At 35.0% G+C, this 16,494-nt stretch overlaps 1 protein-coding gene across 15 annotated transcripts in view; it reads left to right on the plus strand.

Moving 5' to 3' along the window:
- The window catches only part of c2cd5 (C2 calcium dependent domain containing 5), a 69,721-nt gene that overhangs the window by 28,914 nt on the left and 24,313 nt on the right, over positions 1-16,494 (plus strand). For 9 of the 15 annotated variants that reach the window (XM_056479016.1, XM_056479029.1, XM_056479015.1 and 6 more), the window contains 5 exons: positions 9,257-9,371; positions 11,093-11,260; positions 13,870-14,061; positions 15,596-15,782; positions 15,873-16,037. In XM_056479016.1, coding sequence (XP_056334991.1) covers positions 9,257-9,371; positions 11,093-11,260; positions 13,870-14,061; positions 15,596-15,782; positions 15,873-16,037 — 827 coding nt within the window. The remainder of the gene's footprint in view (positions 1-9,256; positions 9,372-11,092; positions 11,261-13,869; positions 14,062-15,595; positions 15,783-15,872; positions 16,038-16,494) is intronic. The other 6 variants (XM_056479019.1, XM_056479021.1, XM_056479025.1 and 3 more) reach the window with 1 other exon arrangement.

A 16,494-nucleotide genomic window follows, 5' to 3' on the forward strand; every position in this document is an offset into this window, starting at 1 on the left:
TATAGTACTTGATATTGATGCAAAATGATCCCAATGACAAGAATGAATTATATTATTGCACAATTAGATTGTAGGCTGGTATTTTGGCTTAGGTTTCAATCTTTTATGGATAAATAAAATGATGTTACTACTACTATAAATTTCTGTCTTAATGAGGGATTCAGTGAATCATACATTCAAATCGATCAATTGTCGTGATTTAATCAATGGGATTTAGTTTAGTTTAAAGCAGGGGTCTCAAACTGCTGGCCCACGGGCCATTTACGGCCCGCCCTTCTTCTCCCGCTGGCCCGCAACTGATGTCAAAAAAATAAAGAGATTCGGCTCGCCAAAAACATATATTTTTGAACCACTATTATTGTTGTGCAGTCGCGTCTAGCCACTTGTGGTTTTGACCCACCACCTAGTCGACATTTAAAGTACTGCATTCAGATTAGTTTTACTTTCATTTTCTCTCAGTGTACGGTCGAGAGTAACCATACCTGTCAACCATCCTGTTGTTCCCGGGATTCTCCCGTATTTTACAGTTCTATGCCGCTATCATCCCGTAAAGGTATTTTCCCGTATTTCTCCCATATTTTCAGTCTTTTTCTGAAGGATGGCAAATAAACATTAAAGAGTCGATCCTCCCTATACGCAACCCATACCGCCAGACCACCAGGGGACGCCCCTTGCTCTTAAATGGGAGTGTTCTGTGCTTTCTGTTTATTTAGTCATGAAAACACTTTGAAATAAATATAAAAATGGCAAGATTGCCTTTCCTTTTTATTACAGGTGCCATCGCCCTCCTATGCAATCCTCGAAACAGTCATATAGTGGTGCAAGACTGTCAGCTGACATTTATAATAATAATAATAATAATAATATCTAAAGATGTCGATCTTTGTAAATTTGAATTTTTTTTTTTAAAACACAACTAATTTTGTCCTAAATGAGCATAAATAGTTAGGAAAGCATTCGAATGCTTTCATTATAATGTTAGATGTGTGCATTTTTAAAGTGACACATCTGTTATTTAATGTAATCAAACGAAAAAATCCAAGTAAATGAGATTCGTTGTTTTTTTATTCAGAATGTGCAAGTTAAACAGTGAAGATTAATGAGATTTGATAACTTGATTCTATTTGTTTATGATAGCTATTAATGTTAAAAAGCTTAACTGTTTGCTAATTTATTTGCTAATTTATTTATTTATTTATTTTTTATTTTGTAAATAATAATAATAAAACGCATTACTGACGGTTTAACTGTTTATTTACAATGGAACAGCTCCAGAACAACATATTTAGTAATTTGGGGGTTTTTCTTTTAATGGGGGGTGGGGGTGTCCCTTATTGTGGTGGGCATATCCCTTATTTTCACATCCTAATGTTGACAGGTATGAGGCGCATAAGATAATATCCTAACATTCATTCATTTTTGCCACAGCAGAATGAACCGCCAAACGTATTCAGCACATGTTTTACGCATTGGATGCCCTTTCACCGGCAACCCATCACTGGGTAACATCCGCACACACTCATTCACACACATACACTACGGAAAATTTAGCTTACCCAGTTCACCTATAGCGCATGTGTTTGGACCTGTGGGGGAAACCCACGTGAACACGGAGAGAACATGCGAACTCCACGCAGAAATGCCAACTGACTCAGACGGGACTCAAACTAGCGAGCTTCTTGCTGTGAGGCTCATTGCGCCACCGTGACTAATAACTACTACTAAAACTACTAGACTACTAAAGCTCTATTTTTGTAAATATTCAAGCGTCGTTTCATTATTATCAGTTTTATTTCACTTGTACTTTGTTGTACAAACACGTGTTCATGGCTTACACGTTATGCTGGCGGTGTAACAAATATGATCAGTGTGCTTATATTCGATTCAAATAGATTTTCCTTATTTGCTTATTAAGATTTGCATAAAAACTATGTACATTAGTAAAATTGTAGTCTGCTAGTTGAGTTGAACTTGATAAAGTAAATGTGAATATGTACATATTTACCTGGCTTTCAAAAAAGATAGACATTGAGAAGAACAAATGACAGTAAAGTTATTTAAGTTACCCAAACTTCTTTCTGCTGTTATTACACTATTGGGACAATACAATTGGTTGGGACAGAATAATAATTGTTATTCCTATTATTTATAGTATTTTCACAGCAATTTAAACTCCCTTTTCAATATGTACAACAAGAAACAAAAAGCTGGAGTTCTGACTGCATATACTCTGTGGAAGAATGACTGAGTGTGTATCTAATGCTCGGCCACACTCACAACAACCACAGATATATTTCAGCAGCTAATAAACGTGCTGATTTGCATTATCAGTGGTGACAGGTAATGCTTGAAATATACACGTCTGTTGTCCTAAGATGCATCAGTTATGTCGGGTTTCCACTTTTTCCTGTGCTTGAATGTTAAAATGGCCCTCCTATAAATTGTCAGTCACTGAAATGGCCCCGCATCAATTTGAGTTTGAGATCCCTGGTTTAAAGCTTAATTAATCCCCTTAATCCCCAATTCGTTCTGACATGGTATGGTGCTTCACAATATAACAAAGATAACACACTTAACTAGGGCTGCGCGATATTGGAAAAATCTAACATTGCAATAATTTTTTCTTTTTTAACCACCTTTCAAGAGTGAAATAAACAGTGCTTTATGGTTTTCGGGGTATAGTCAAATCATATCCAGGTGCAGAAATTGAAAAAAAAAAAAGCCAAACTTAAAATAACACTGCAAAGACTTTACTGTTTAAACAGTTTAATACAGTTATTTTCTATTTAATATTGTGTCTGAATGCTCTTAGCGTGTAAAACATGTGCAAACGATAAACTTTTACTCCATTAAACTCAGCAGTTACTACACAAATATTGTGTATTTTGAACTGTGGCTATATACTCCCAGTAACATTATATGTTTAGTCCTAAACTATACAATCCCAACACAACATTGTAGATACTACGACGTGACTATTCAATACATTTTTTTCAATTCACCTTTATTTGTATAGCGCTTTTACAATGTATATTGTGTCAAAGCAGCTTCACATAGAAGATCATTATGAATTGAAACAGTGTAGTTCAGTTTTCAGTATTAAAGTTCAGTTCAGTTTAGCTCAGTTCAGTGTGGTTTAATACTGAACTATTTGGTTTACTGAACAGTGTGGTTCAATACTAATACTATTGATGTGCACATTGCGATATTGATGCTGAAACAACATTAAAAAGAGCAGCATGAATGTCCTTTGATACAACACAATACTTTTTTGTAAGAAAGTCAAAATTTGATCTATTCTGGTGAACTTTTCCTTTGACGTTTTGCATTCAGTGCATATTAATCACAGTATAGTAGATGTTTGCTATTTACAATGATTACATTAATGCTTTACACCGACAATCTCAAATAAACACAGACTAGCACATACAAATCTAAACTTTTCTCAGTTGTGTGTGTTGCATGAGCTGCCATGCGCTGTGCTTCTGTATGAGCGTGTGTGTGTTTGAGTGTGCGTGTCAGGCAGCTATTGCATGCTTCAGCTGGATGCGTGGCTGTTTCTGCTCTGGCTGGTCATTCCTTGATCTGCTCTGACTGCGCTTCACCTGACCCCTTACCCAGCGTCCTCTGCTCCCTGATCACATGACCACTTGATCTACAAATCCAGAGAAGTGGATTTAGGCAATGCTCTAGTTCCAGTCATGAGAAATCTCATGACCTCTTTTTGCCCTTGGCGATGCTGCTGCTGCCTCTGTGGTCATTGTTGCTTCCCTTTTAAAAGGATTCGTGTGTTATGGATTATGTTTTTGAAAGCTGATCTCACATTTGCTAAGATGATGTTGATTTGGACTTATTATCTGGGGTTTTTGGTATTAAGTTAAAATTATTTAAAGAAGGATTGCTTCTTGAATAGCTATTATTTGTCCTCCTTTTGCAAATCTTTTGGTGTTTTTTAGGTGACTGTGGAAATTGCAAGAAGTTTAGCACTATTTTAGAGATAATAATGAAGGAATAACCTGGAAGTAATGTTGCGAGTTAAAGCCCATGCACACGGGGACGATTTTTGTTTGCGCTTATCTCCATCAAACGTCATGTGACAGCACAAAGAGCGTGCACAACAACATGCAAAATGCTGGATGTAAAAGTGTCCTGTTTATAAGAATGCCCCAGGGTTGTGTTTTGGTTTGATGCACCATGTTAAACCAATGCGATTACCATTTTTGTCCCTCGAGCAGCTGGAGTTACTTGGTGGCATTCAAAAACAAACCAAAACGGTCTAGCTCAGCACACAGGAATTGTGACTTTTTCCCGTGTGCATTTTTTGTGCTGTAGGTGGTTAAGCAGAAGTGGTGAAGCCTACACATTAAATACACAAGAGTTGCGTCCCAAATGGCACACTATGCACTTATGCACTATGTACTTATGCACTTACACACTCAACAGCATAGTACATGAATGGAGTGTCCTCCCAAATGGAGCAGATGAAGTTTGACGGTCGGTGGTAAGCACTGTCGACTCGCAGCAAGAAGGTTGCTGGTTTGAATCTTGGCTGGGTCAGTAGGCATTTCTGTGTGGGGTTTGCATGTTTTCCCTGTGTTTGCGTGGGTTTCCCCCACAGTCCAAAGACATGCACTATAGGTGAATTGAATAAACTAAATTGTCCGTAGTGTATGTGAATGAGTGTGTATGGATGTTCCCCAGTACTGGGTTGCAGCTAGAAGGGCATCTGCTGTGTAAAACATATGCTTGATAAGTTGGCGGTTCATTCCGCTGTGGCGTCCCCTGAAGAATAAAGGGATTAAGCAAAAATCAATGAATAAATGAAGTTTGACGGTTGCCAGTTTAGTGAAATAAATGAACAAACTACCAAATAATACCTGCCATGAGTATGGTATGAGTATGGTCTAAGGAAAATTTTGCTTTGACAAAAAAAGTAAAAATTAATCCAACATCAGTGCCCAAAAGCTCCGCCTCTTCCGCTATGTGAGGAAAACTGTAGCTATTGACTGTCATGTGTCCAACATTCCACTGTTATTTTTAACGGTTGAATAAGTGCATCGTCCAGGAATTTAAAGTGCTGCACTTTTTTTTCAACGTGAATGCACTACTTGCACTATTTATACTACAAAATGGCGTAGAATAGTGCATAAGTATGCGATTTGGGACGCACCTAAGGAAATAGCATGAGAGTGATATCTTTTGTGCAACAATCAAGCGAATTAAATGTTGCACGGCGCCACCTTGTGTACAGGTGCATTTCTGTTTTTCATGATGCGCATAATTCACTTGGCTCATCGGCAGTGAAAATCAATTGGGTATGAATGCCGATAAATTGATCGAAAACAATGATGCAATGATTACAAGGGCGAGTGTCCACCCATTTTTTCTCTGCTGAAAATGCCGGTGATTTTCTAAAAATGCTTAGCTGTAAGTACTTTTTCATCTCCTAGAGTTTTTAAAAAAATGCAGTGCTCTTAGTGCTTTGCATAAAATGCACGCACAGTGCCTTTGTATACTGTTATTGTTAAAAAAAACAATAAAATGTTTGGATTTGATGAACAAAACACTATTCTGTGGACATTAAGGCCCCTTAAGTGCAAATGAAAATTGTCCCACGTGCAATAACTTTAATGATTGGATTTGTTGAGTACAAAGTATAGCCTGACCTTACTAAAATAAACAATGTGGACAAAACATTTACTAACACACTACCTGGCAAAAGTCTCGTCCTCGATCCCAGAGCAAGATATAATAACTTGACTTCTAGTTGATCATTTGGAAAATTAGCAGAAGGTAGATTTTTACGATGAATCATCTGTTGAATTGCATCACAATCATCAGAAATACTGCAGAAAACCTATTGGAACCCACATGGACCCAAGATTCTCACAGAAAGTTTGGTGAAGGAAAATCATGGTTTGGGGTTACATTCAGTATGGGGGCGTGCGAGAGATCTGCAGAGTGGATGGCAACATCAACAGCCTGAGGTATCAAGACATTTGTGCTGCACATTACATTACAAACCACAGGAGAGGGCCAATTCTTTAGCAGGACAGCGCTCCTTCCCATACTTCAGCCTCCACATCAAAGTTCCTGAAAGCAAAGAAGGTGCTCCAGGATTGGACAACCCAATCACCAGACATGAACATTATTGAGCATGTCGGAGGTAAGATGGAGGAGGCATTGAAGATGAATCCAAAGAATCTCTTGATGAACTCTGGGAGTCCTGCAAGAACGCTTTCTTTGTAATTCCAGATGACTTTATTAATAAGTGATTTGAGTCATTGCAGAGATGTGTGGATGCAGTCCTCCAAGCTCATGGGAGTCATGCACAATATTGATTCTGTTTCCACTGCACCATGACTTTATATTCTATACTGGACATTATATTAGACTTTTGTCTAAGTAAAGTCAGACCTTACTGTCCTAATGAAATAATTAAAAATCAAGGCATGATCATATTTTAATTTGGTGAAATAAGTGTAATCTAGAGGCCTTTGCCTTTCATATAAGCCACTTTTGATATCAAATGATGTATTTGTTGTCCTTAAACGTGGATAGGTGACAAGACTTTTGTCAGGTAGTGTAGTGGGAATGACAAAATATAAAACTACTATTGGCATAGATCCATCTTTGTACAGTTTATACATGTATTTTTTAGTGTAGTAAAATAATTAATATAATTTAAAAGAAGGTATAGACATGTATAAATTATATAAAAATGGTTTAATTAATTGAATAGGGATATAGGTCTATGTATTGAAGAGAGGATTAAAGAAGTTATTTTTGAACTATATTGAGGAAAAAAATGTCAGCCATTTAGAGCTTTGTGTGTGTTTAAATGTTCGTAGTTACAGGTCAGATCATTACTGATTTGAATTCTATCTTTGCATTGGTAAGGTGAGCATCAAGCCATTTATTTTATTTATTTAGTTTTTGCACTTTCTTCTGCTTCTGATCTCTTTTCCGCTATGCACTTTTCTTCTTAACGTCAAACTCCCTCCTGCTGTGATATGTTTTGTCCAGAATAGGATGGAGTTTGTCCTCCATTGGGAAGCATGACTGCACTAGCAGGGAATGCGCTGCCTACTGTTTTAAATTAGCTTATTAAAGCTATCAGTGAGGAGAATGGCAAATCACACCACTGTCCTCTTCACCATCATCATCATCGTCTTCCTCATTCCCCTCGGCCCTCTCCTAGTGTGTGTGATCAACAGGCAGGGGGGTTTGCTCTTGTGAAAAACCCCTTGCTTTTGAGGAACGTGAGCACCTGTGTGTGCATGTGTGCCAGTCTGAGCAATAGAGAAACTCAGGTACTAGCCTTGTTTGTGTTAATGCATGGTGTGCTCCTTCTCTGAAGACAATTTTGAGTTGTCAGTGCCAAATATATACACGTTTTGGACAACAATATTCTATTATGTTTGTATTGTATACAGTTGAAGTCTGAAGAATTATTAGCCCGCTGTATACTTTTCCCCCCAATTTCCGTTTACCAGAGAGAGGATTTATTCAGCACATTTCTAAACACAGTAGTTTTAATAACTCATTTCTAATCACTGATTTATTTTATCTTTGACATGATGACAGAATAGTATAGTATTTTATTAGATATTTTTCTAGATACTAGTATTCAGCTTAAAGCGACATTTAAAGGCTTAACTTGGTTAATTAGGCGAATTAGGGTAATTAGGCAAGTCATTGTATATTGATGGTTTGTCCTGTAGACAATCGAAAAATATATTGGTTAAGGTGGCTAATAATATTGACCTTAAAATGGATTTAAAAAATTAAAAACCTCTTTTATTCTAGCCAAAATAAAACAAATAAGACTTTCTCCAGAAGAAAAAATATTAAAGGAAATACTGTGAAAAATTCCTTGCTCTGTTAAACATCATTTGGGAAATACAATGCAAAGAACAATAACAATAACAGTGACTATGTCAGCATTCTCACCGATACTTGATAACATTCTGTTTATAATATTCTCTGCCATTTAATTAGAAGATTCTGATTATCTCCCAGAGTTTTTATAGTTTCTCAACTGGAAATATTCTTGCAATAATCCAGTAGCTCTTTGCATTAGTTATTATAAGCTAATTCATTTTAGTAATGCTATATTAATAGTTTAATAACATATATTTTAGGAACCCTATAAAATACGCTTTACTTGTTCTCAAATTTTATTAATCACTGTTTAAAATTAGAACATGGATGATTAGTATAAATGTGCATCTGACATTCAGAATTATTATGATTTTATTTTAAGATGCATAGAGTTGAAGTCAGAATTATTAGCCACCTTCAATATTTTTTCCAATTTCTGTTTAACGGAAAGAAAATGTATTCAACTTTTCGAAACATAACTCATTACTTTTAATAACTTTTAAGTTTTAATAACTCATTTCTAATCACTGATTTCTTTTATCTTTGCCATGATGACAGTAAATAATATTTTACTAGATATTTTTTTAGATACTAGTATTCAGCTTAAAGCGACATTTAAAGGCTTAACTAGGTTAATTAGGTGAGTTAGGGTTATTAGGCAAGTCATTGTATAACGATGGTTTGTTCTGTAGACAATCGAAAAATATAGATAGCTTAAGAGGGCTAATAATATTGAGCTTAAAATGTTTTTAAAATATCAAAAACTGCTTTTATTCTAGCTGAAATAAAACAAGACTTTCTCTAGAAGAGAAGATATTATAGCAAATACTGTGAAAAATTCCTTGCTCTGTTAAACATCATTTGGGAAATATTTAAAGAGGAAATATAATTCACAGGAGGACGAATCATTTTGACTTCAACTGTATAAGTTGATGCAGAGCTGGGTTTTCCAAGCTGTGATTTATGTAGGATGCTCATGACTTGATGATAGATAACAAATAAATCATAAAATTAAAAAATTACAATTTATAAATGCTTACAAAAATAAAAGAGCATGCTTACTAAAAACATCAAATGTTTTGTTTACCTGCATGTCATTTCACCATTAGCTTGCTTCAGAGAACCGCAAACATGTGAATGAGCAGTTTATTTATCAAAATGAGTCAAGTATCTCATCCTGGCACTTTTAGATGACAACAATAAAGACAAATGCTAAATTAATAGCTTATATAATCAGCACAAAATGATGAGTTGTGTCAGATGTGGGAGCATTGAGAAACAGCTAACAAGGCTAGTATTCTGCTTCAGTCAGAGGTTAATGTTAATGTTCCAGCGGTGTGTGTGTGTGATGTCGTATATGTGTTTGTTTCAGACGAGCCAGAGACACGAGATGCATGGTGGGAGGAGATCCGTCAAGAAATAAAGTCTCATGCCAAAGCTCTCGGCTGCCATGCTGTGGTGGGATACAGCGAGTCCACCAGCATCTGGTAATTCACAAACACACACACAACCTAGAAACAGTCAAACAAAAAAATATTCATACACCAGAGAGAAAATTTGATTGAATATTCTTGCTGTCAAACAATTAATCGCATTGAAAATAAAAAATTCGTATTTACGAAATATATTTGTACATACAAATATACGTGTATTTGTGTATATTTATGTATACTCTCACCGGCCACTTTATTAGGTACACCTGTCCAACAGCTCATTAGAGCAAATTTCTAATCAGCCAAACAGTGCTGATGGTGGTGTAATAGTGTGGGGAATATTTTCTTGGCACACTTTGGGCCCATTAGTGCTAATGGAGGATCATGTCAACGCCACAGCCTACCTGAGTATTGTTGCTGTCCATCCCTTTATGACCACAGCGTACCCATCTTCTGATGGCTACTTCCAGCAGGATAACACACCATGTCATAAAGTGTGAATCATCTCAGACTGGTTTCTTGAACATGACAATGAGGCCTCTGTACTGAAATGGCCACCACAGTCACCAAAACTCAATCCAATAGAGCACCTTTGGGATGTGCTGAAAGGGGAGATTTACATCATGGATGTGCAGCCGACAAATCTGCAGCAACTGTGTGATGCTATCATGTCAATATGGAGCAAGATCACTGAGGAATATTTCCAGTACCCTGTCGAATCTACGCCACAAAGGATTAAAGCAGTTCTGAAGGCAAAAGGGGGTCCAACCCGTTACTAGGAAGGTGTACCTAATAAAATGACCGGAGAGTGTAAATGTATGCTTGACTATATTGTATAGAACACTTATTTATATTTAAATACAGTTAAATTTAGTGTTTTTTTTTTCAAATATTTCCCAAAATATGTTTAACAGCACAAGGAATTTATCACAAATTTTAGTTTTAATTTAACAAAATGTAATGCTTGTGTACCATATTTTTTATACCACATTGTTTCACACCTAGTGTGTATTGCATATAGTTAAATTATCCATTGTTTTTCTCAGAGTGATTATTTAAGTTCTGCAAAATGATATTTAAGCTAAAACTATTTTAATACTATGTATTGTTTTGACATAGTATTTTAATATTATATTATTAATATATAGTTGAAGTCAAAATTACTAGCCCTTCTTTGAAATCTATTCATTTAAAAATATTTCCCGAGTGTTGTTTAATAGAGAGATTATTTTTCAACATGTTTTTAAACAATGCTTTTACTATCTTATTTCTAATAACTAATATATTTTGTGTTTGCCCTGATGACAGTACACTATATTTAGTTATTTTACAAGTATTCTGGTTATTAGGTTAACTAGCCAAGTTGAGATAATTAGGAAAGTCATTGGACAACAGTGTTTTTTTCTGTAGCCTATCGAAAAAATATGTATTTCTTAAGAGGTCTAATAATATTGAATATTAATATTGAATAAATAATTTATATTTCTGGCAAACTAAAAGAAATGCAACATTCCCTGAAGAAAATAAATATTATAGGAAAAACTATGAAAATATATTATTTAATATTTGAAAAAGAATAAAAAATGTCACAGGAAGAGTAATAATTTTGACTTCAGCTGTAAGAACAAGACTGGCCTGTTTTTCCGTTTATTAGATGTCATGAAAATTCAGTATTTTAGTCAGTGAAAAGTCTGATTTATGGTTTAACTGTTGCTTTCTAATGTCTTTTTGTCATTCATGGCTGATTATTTGGCTATCTGTTTGTATGTTTGCAGCGAGGAGGTGTGTATTCTGTCAGCGTCTGGCACAGCTGCAATCCTCAGCTCCCGCTTTATGCAGGACGGCCCGCTGGACACTGAACACAGGTTGTCTCGCCAACCGCTTGTCTTTTCTACAGGGTCTGAGAGGGTCGAGGGGGATATGGGTAGTTCTGCTTCTTTAGGGTAGGTTAAAGACACACACATGCACATACACACACATACACATGCACACACCTTTAGCCCCTGCTGAGGGACACTTAAAGGAATAGTTCATCCAAAAAAAACAAAATATGATCAAGTCTCTTCTCATGTTGTATCAGACTTCACATTGGGGTATCCAAAATATATATTCATTATTTAAAAGGACAGTTCTCGTCAAAAGTAAATTCGGCCATATTCACCATGATATTGTTCTAATGCCTTCTTTGCTTTTTTGCGGGACAAAAAGAAACTTTAAATAATGTAAATTCATAAAATGTGTATATAAAATCTGGGCTATTTACACATCTATGCATTCAGGAGTAGGGGTGTGAACCAATACTGGTCTCACGGTTTGGTTCAGTTAAGATTATCATGTCATTAATTTGGTTCAATTCGATATCTTGGTGTATCATGATGCATTGACGATGCTTCCACCCACAATTTTTCAACACAAGAATACAGTTTTACAAGCAGTGAGATAGATATGAAATGTACCTTTTAGTTATACCTGCTTAAACAAAACAAGCTTTTTGAATGTATCAAACACACTCAAGTGAAGGCACATCAGACAACAGGAAAATTTAGAACAAATGTACAAAGTTTAATAAAAACATTTATGCTGAGTACAGTATATATATATATTAGGGGTGTAACAGATCACGTTGGTTCAGTGATTCGTACAGATCACACACCATGGTTCAGAACACATATAACCTCCAGATTATGTATGAAAGCATTTAGGTTTTCCTGTAAAATATAATGATGACAAAAGAAGTTATATGTTATTTGGCATTTGGTGGGTTACTTTAAAGGTGTTCTATGTCACTAACGTTACTTGTTTAGCCTGCATTAATGCATTGTGTAAGTTGCACAGATAATTATTAACAGATCAGGATCTCATCACTCACACAACATAAATTATAAAGGATGGTTGTTTGTCTATGTTTATAAATCCTAAGAGATTCAGTCTTTAGTCTTTTAAGTAGTTATGAAGTTACAGTCAAATAACACTGATGTACAGGGATAACGGTTTATAGTTTAGATATAACCACTGATGTTTATGGTAAAGATTAAAGTTACCGTAATATGCATTTAACGACGCTCAAATGAAAGTTGTAAGCAGCAATTACATTATTTAACCAATAGGTGGTGACAACCAGCCATCAAAAATATGCCTGTGAATAATTCTTCAAAAATGGCACATCTAGCAATGAAAGATTTATGAGTGAATAACTGAATCATTTATTGAAAAAGAGACCAAATTTAAAAATACTTTTTATACTAAATAAACACTTTATACATTTAGCGTTATCAGCAACAGTCCTAGTAACAGATTTTTTTCACAGTACTGAATATTTTACCATTTATTTTTATTCTGTTGATTATTTCTTCATTTTATTTTTATTAAAATTACAGGTTCTTAGTTCTGTTTGTTAAAACCAAGTTTCTTGCAGTACTGTTTTTGTAATAAATGGGAAATAAATGACATTTGTCTCCTTCACTTTTTGGCTGATCCGAAAAATGGTCCAATCTGTGACTAAAAAACTATAATGTGATCTAAACTGTGTGATTTGTGATCCGTTACACCATTATATATATATATATATATATATATATATATATATATATATATATATATATATATATATATATATATATATATATATATATATATATATACAGGTTTGAAACAACGTGTGTAAGTAAATCATACCTTCATTTTCATCATCCTTTTGGCTGAACTTTTCCTTTAAACTCAATACTAAACAATACTAATTAAATTGGTGTGTTTGTGTATGTGCTTGTGTGTTTGTGTGTGTTTGCTGAAGGTGGTTCATTACAGCTACTAACCAAATTAAGTCTTGGGGACTCCATAACAAAAGCGCTAAAACATTGTCTCTGCATACATATTTGTGTGTGTGTGTGTGTGTGTTTGAAATTTACAAATAATATTACAGATTTGTATTAGTCTGTTGTAGCATAGAGTTGAAGTTGAAGAATTATGAGCCCTTCTGAATTATTGGCTCTGCTTTATATTTTTCCCCAATTTCTTTTAATGGAAAGCACATTTCTAAACATAAGAGTTTTAATAACTCATTTGTAATCACTGATTTCTTTTATCTTTGCCATGATGACAATACAATGACAATTAAATTTTACTAGATATTTTTCGAGATACTAGTATTCATCTTAAAGTGACATTTAAAGGCTTAACTTGGTTAATTAGGCAGGTTAGGGTAATTAGGCAAGTCATTGTATAATGATGGTTTGTTCTGTAGACTATTGAAAACAAATATTGCTTAGGAGCGCTTATAATATTGACCTTAAAAGGGTTTTTAAAAATTAAAAACTGCTTTTATTCTAGCCAAAACAAAACAAATAAGACTTTCTCCAGAAGAAAAAATATTATAGGAAATACTGTGAAAAATTCCTTCCTTTGTTAAACATCATTTGGGAAATATTGGAAAAAGAAAAAAAAATTCTCAAGCGGGGGAATTATTCTGACTTCAACTGTATGTGTGCTTGAGTCTGAGTGTGTGTCTTGGTGCGATTGTTGTATGTGTACTAATTTCAGTGTGTATTTGTGTAAGATTTGAGGAGGTGGTGCCGCCAGGATGTGGGTTTTGTCACATACCATACGATGAGTTGAATATACCGTTTCCAGCTCAGCTCACCTACTGCTACTGTTGTCGCCGCTGTAAAGTTCCCGATGTGCTCTTCACCACCATCGACTTGCCTGCTGACGCCAACATCACTGGGAAAGGCTGCCTGATTCAGGCCAGGTAAAAACCTGCCAGAGCAACCTGTTTGTCCTTTGGGAATGGGGTATACAGTAAAAAAAAAAATATTAGCCCAAGTGTTGTTTAACAGAGAGTTGTTTTTTTTCAATGTCTTTAAATATAATAGTTTTAGGCCCAACCCCAATTCTATTTTTGTATCCCTACCAAGTCCCCTATCCCTTCCTCTTGGCCCTTCAAAATTTACCCCTAAGAAATGGGACACCTACAACACCTGCACACGTCTTCATGTCATCGAGATCTGTTACTTCATATGAGATCGATGATCATGACTGCTGTAGTGATTCCAGTTATTTCTGTTATTTTTTGGTATTTATCTTCAGGAAATCACTGAAGGCGTATATTATGTTATCATAATAATATAATGTGGCAATAAGATCGTAACTGTACTGTGCATTTACACCGTGGCCATATTCATCTATGTAAACACAAGAAAACAACATTAATGTTATACCAGACACTGTAAAAAGCTCATTCCCAGCCACTAGACTTTTCTGACTGGGTATTCGAGTGTCAGATGTGAAAGTATGTTGTGGCACTGCTATACCGGAGTTATTATGGATTATAGATAGCCAAATTTAGCTTTTATTTAAAAAAAAATTTTTAAAGCATGACGGTAAAACACGAACGCCGTTATAAATGTATTAAAACATGTGCTTGTTTTTTGCAAAAATTCATAATAAGGACAAAAAAATACTAATTTGGGCAAATCCTGACTCCTGTGTGCAGCCATGCTGCCGTTGTAGATGTTTTCTGGGGAAATGTTCATACCACTTCAGAGTGGTTCTGAAAAATCTCTGTTTCAAGGTGTAGAATTGAGATTGGGCCTTAATAGCTAATAACTTGATTTCTAATAACTAATTTTATTAAAATTTTTGCCCTGCTGACAGTACATAATGTTTTACTGGTTATTGTGATTTTTAAATGTTTTAAAATAAGCTTCTCCTGCTCACCAAAGCTGCATTTATTTAATTAAAAATACAGTACAAATTGTGAAATGTTATTGTGCTAAAAAATGACTGTTCAAAAGTAGTTTATCATTTAATTGAATCATTTATTCCAGTGATTTTAAAGATGAATTATAATTATTTTATTTATTTATTTTTTAATTTTGCTCACTCCAGCCAAACTGAAAGAAATAAGACTTCTAGAAGAAGAAACCTTTAATATTCTATTCTTTGTTAAGCATCACTTGGGAAATATTTGCAAAAGAGTACAAATTTCACAGGGCTAAGTATTTAGTCTTTTACTGTACATAATGTATGCAGTATATTATTCTACATATTTTAATTACATTGCCACGCTGCATTTCAGTATGAATAAAAACACGCACTATATGTCTTTATAATGCCACAAGTAACTTTGTTCTCAGAATTGGTGTACAGATCAAGTCAAGTGAATTGCATTGTGTAATAACAGCGTTCCTCACAATGTTCTCGGCTTGTTTGCTGCACATACAGTATTGGCAAACGTAATAGATAATCAGAGTTTTCTTTGCATTTTTTCTCTCTCATTGTAGGCTCTGTCGGACTAAAAAAAAGGCCCAGGGAGAAGGAAACGCTACAGCTATTAGCAATCTCCTGCCATTTCTGGAGTACGAGCTCCACACACAGCTAATGAACAAATTAAAGCTACGGGGCATGAATGCTTTGTTTGGTTTGCGTATCCAGATCAGTGTTGGAGAGACCATGCTGCTGGGACTGGCGGTCAGTGTGCTGTTAAACATTTTTACTTTACTGGAGACCACAATACGTGCTGCTGTTTCCATGCTAATAGATGATGTTTGTTATATCCAGTCTGCAACAGGAGTCTATCTGACAGCGTTACCTGGTCCGGGAGGAATCCAGATTGCAGGAAAAACTCCCAGCGACATCACATATGAACAGCACATCTCCAATATGCAGAAGAAAATCAATGACACCATCGCTAAAAACAAAGATCTGTATGAAATCAACCCACCTGTAAGTACACACATTTGATTTAATTTAATTTTATTTTATTTTATTTTATTTTATTTTATTTTATTTTATTTTATTTTATTTTATTTTATTTTATTTTATTTTATTTTATTTTATTTTATTTTATTTTATTTTATTATTCAATTTTTATATTCATACTTTCTCAATGTACATTTTTTTTATCTGGAGAGACTTTAAGGGTGCTTTCATGCCTAGACGTTTGTTTCAGAACCTGGCGCGTTTGCCCCGTTAGCTTTGTTTATTTGGCATATGTGAATCCAGCAGTCGTGCTCTGATCCACGCCAAAATAATAGGTCCGAGATCGCCTGAATGAGGTGGTCTCGGCTTGATTGAAATGATCTCTGGAGCGGATAGATTGCAGTGAGAAAGCAAAACGATCCAACGAACCAGGCTATATCACAGCATATTATGTAAATGTAAAAGCCACATATATGGCTTC

The sequence above is a fragment of the Danio aesculapii genome, chromosome 18 (assembly GCF_903798145.1).
Source record: "Danio aesculapii chromosome 18, fDanAes4.1, whole genome shotgun sequence".
NCBI lineage: Eukaryota > Metazoa > Chordata > Actinopteri > Cypriniformes > Danionidae > Danio > Danio aesculapii.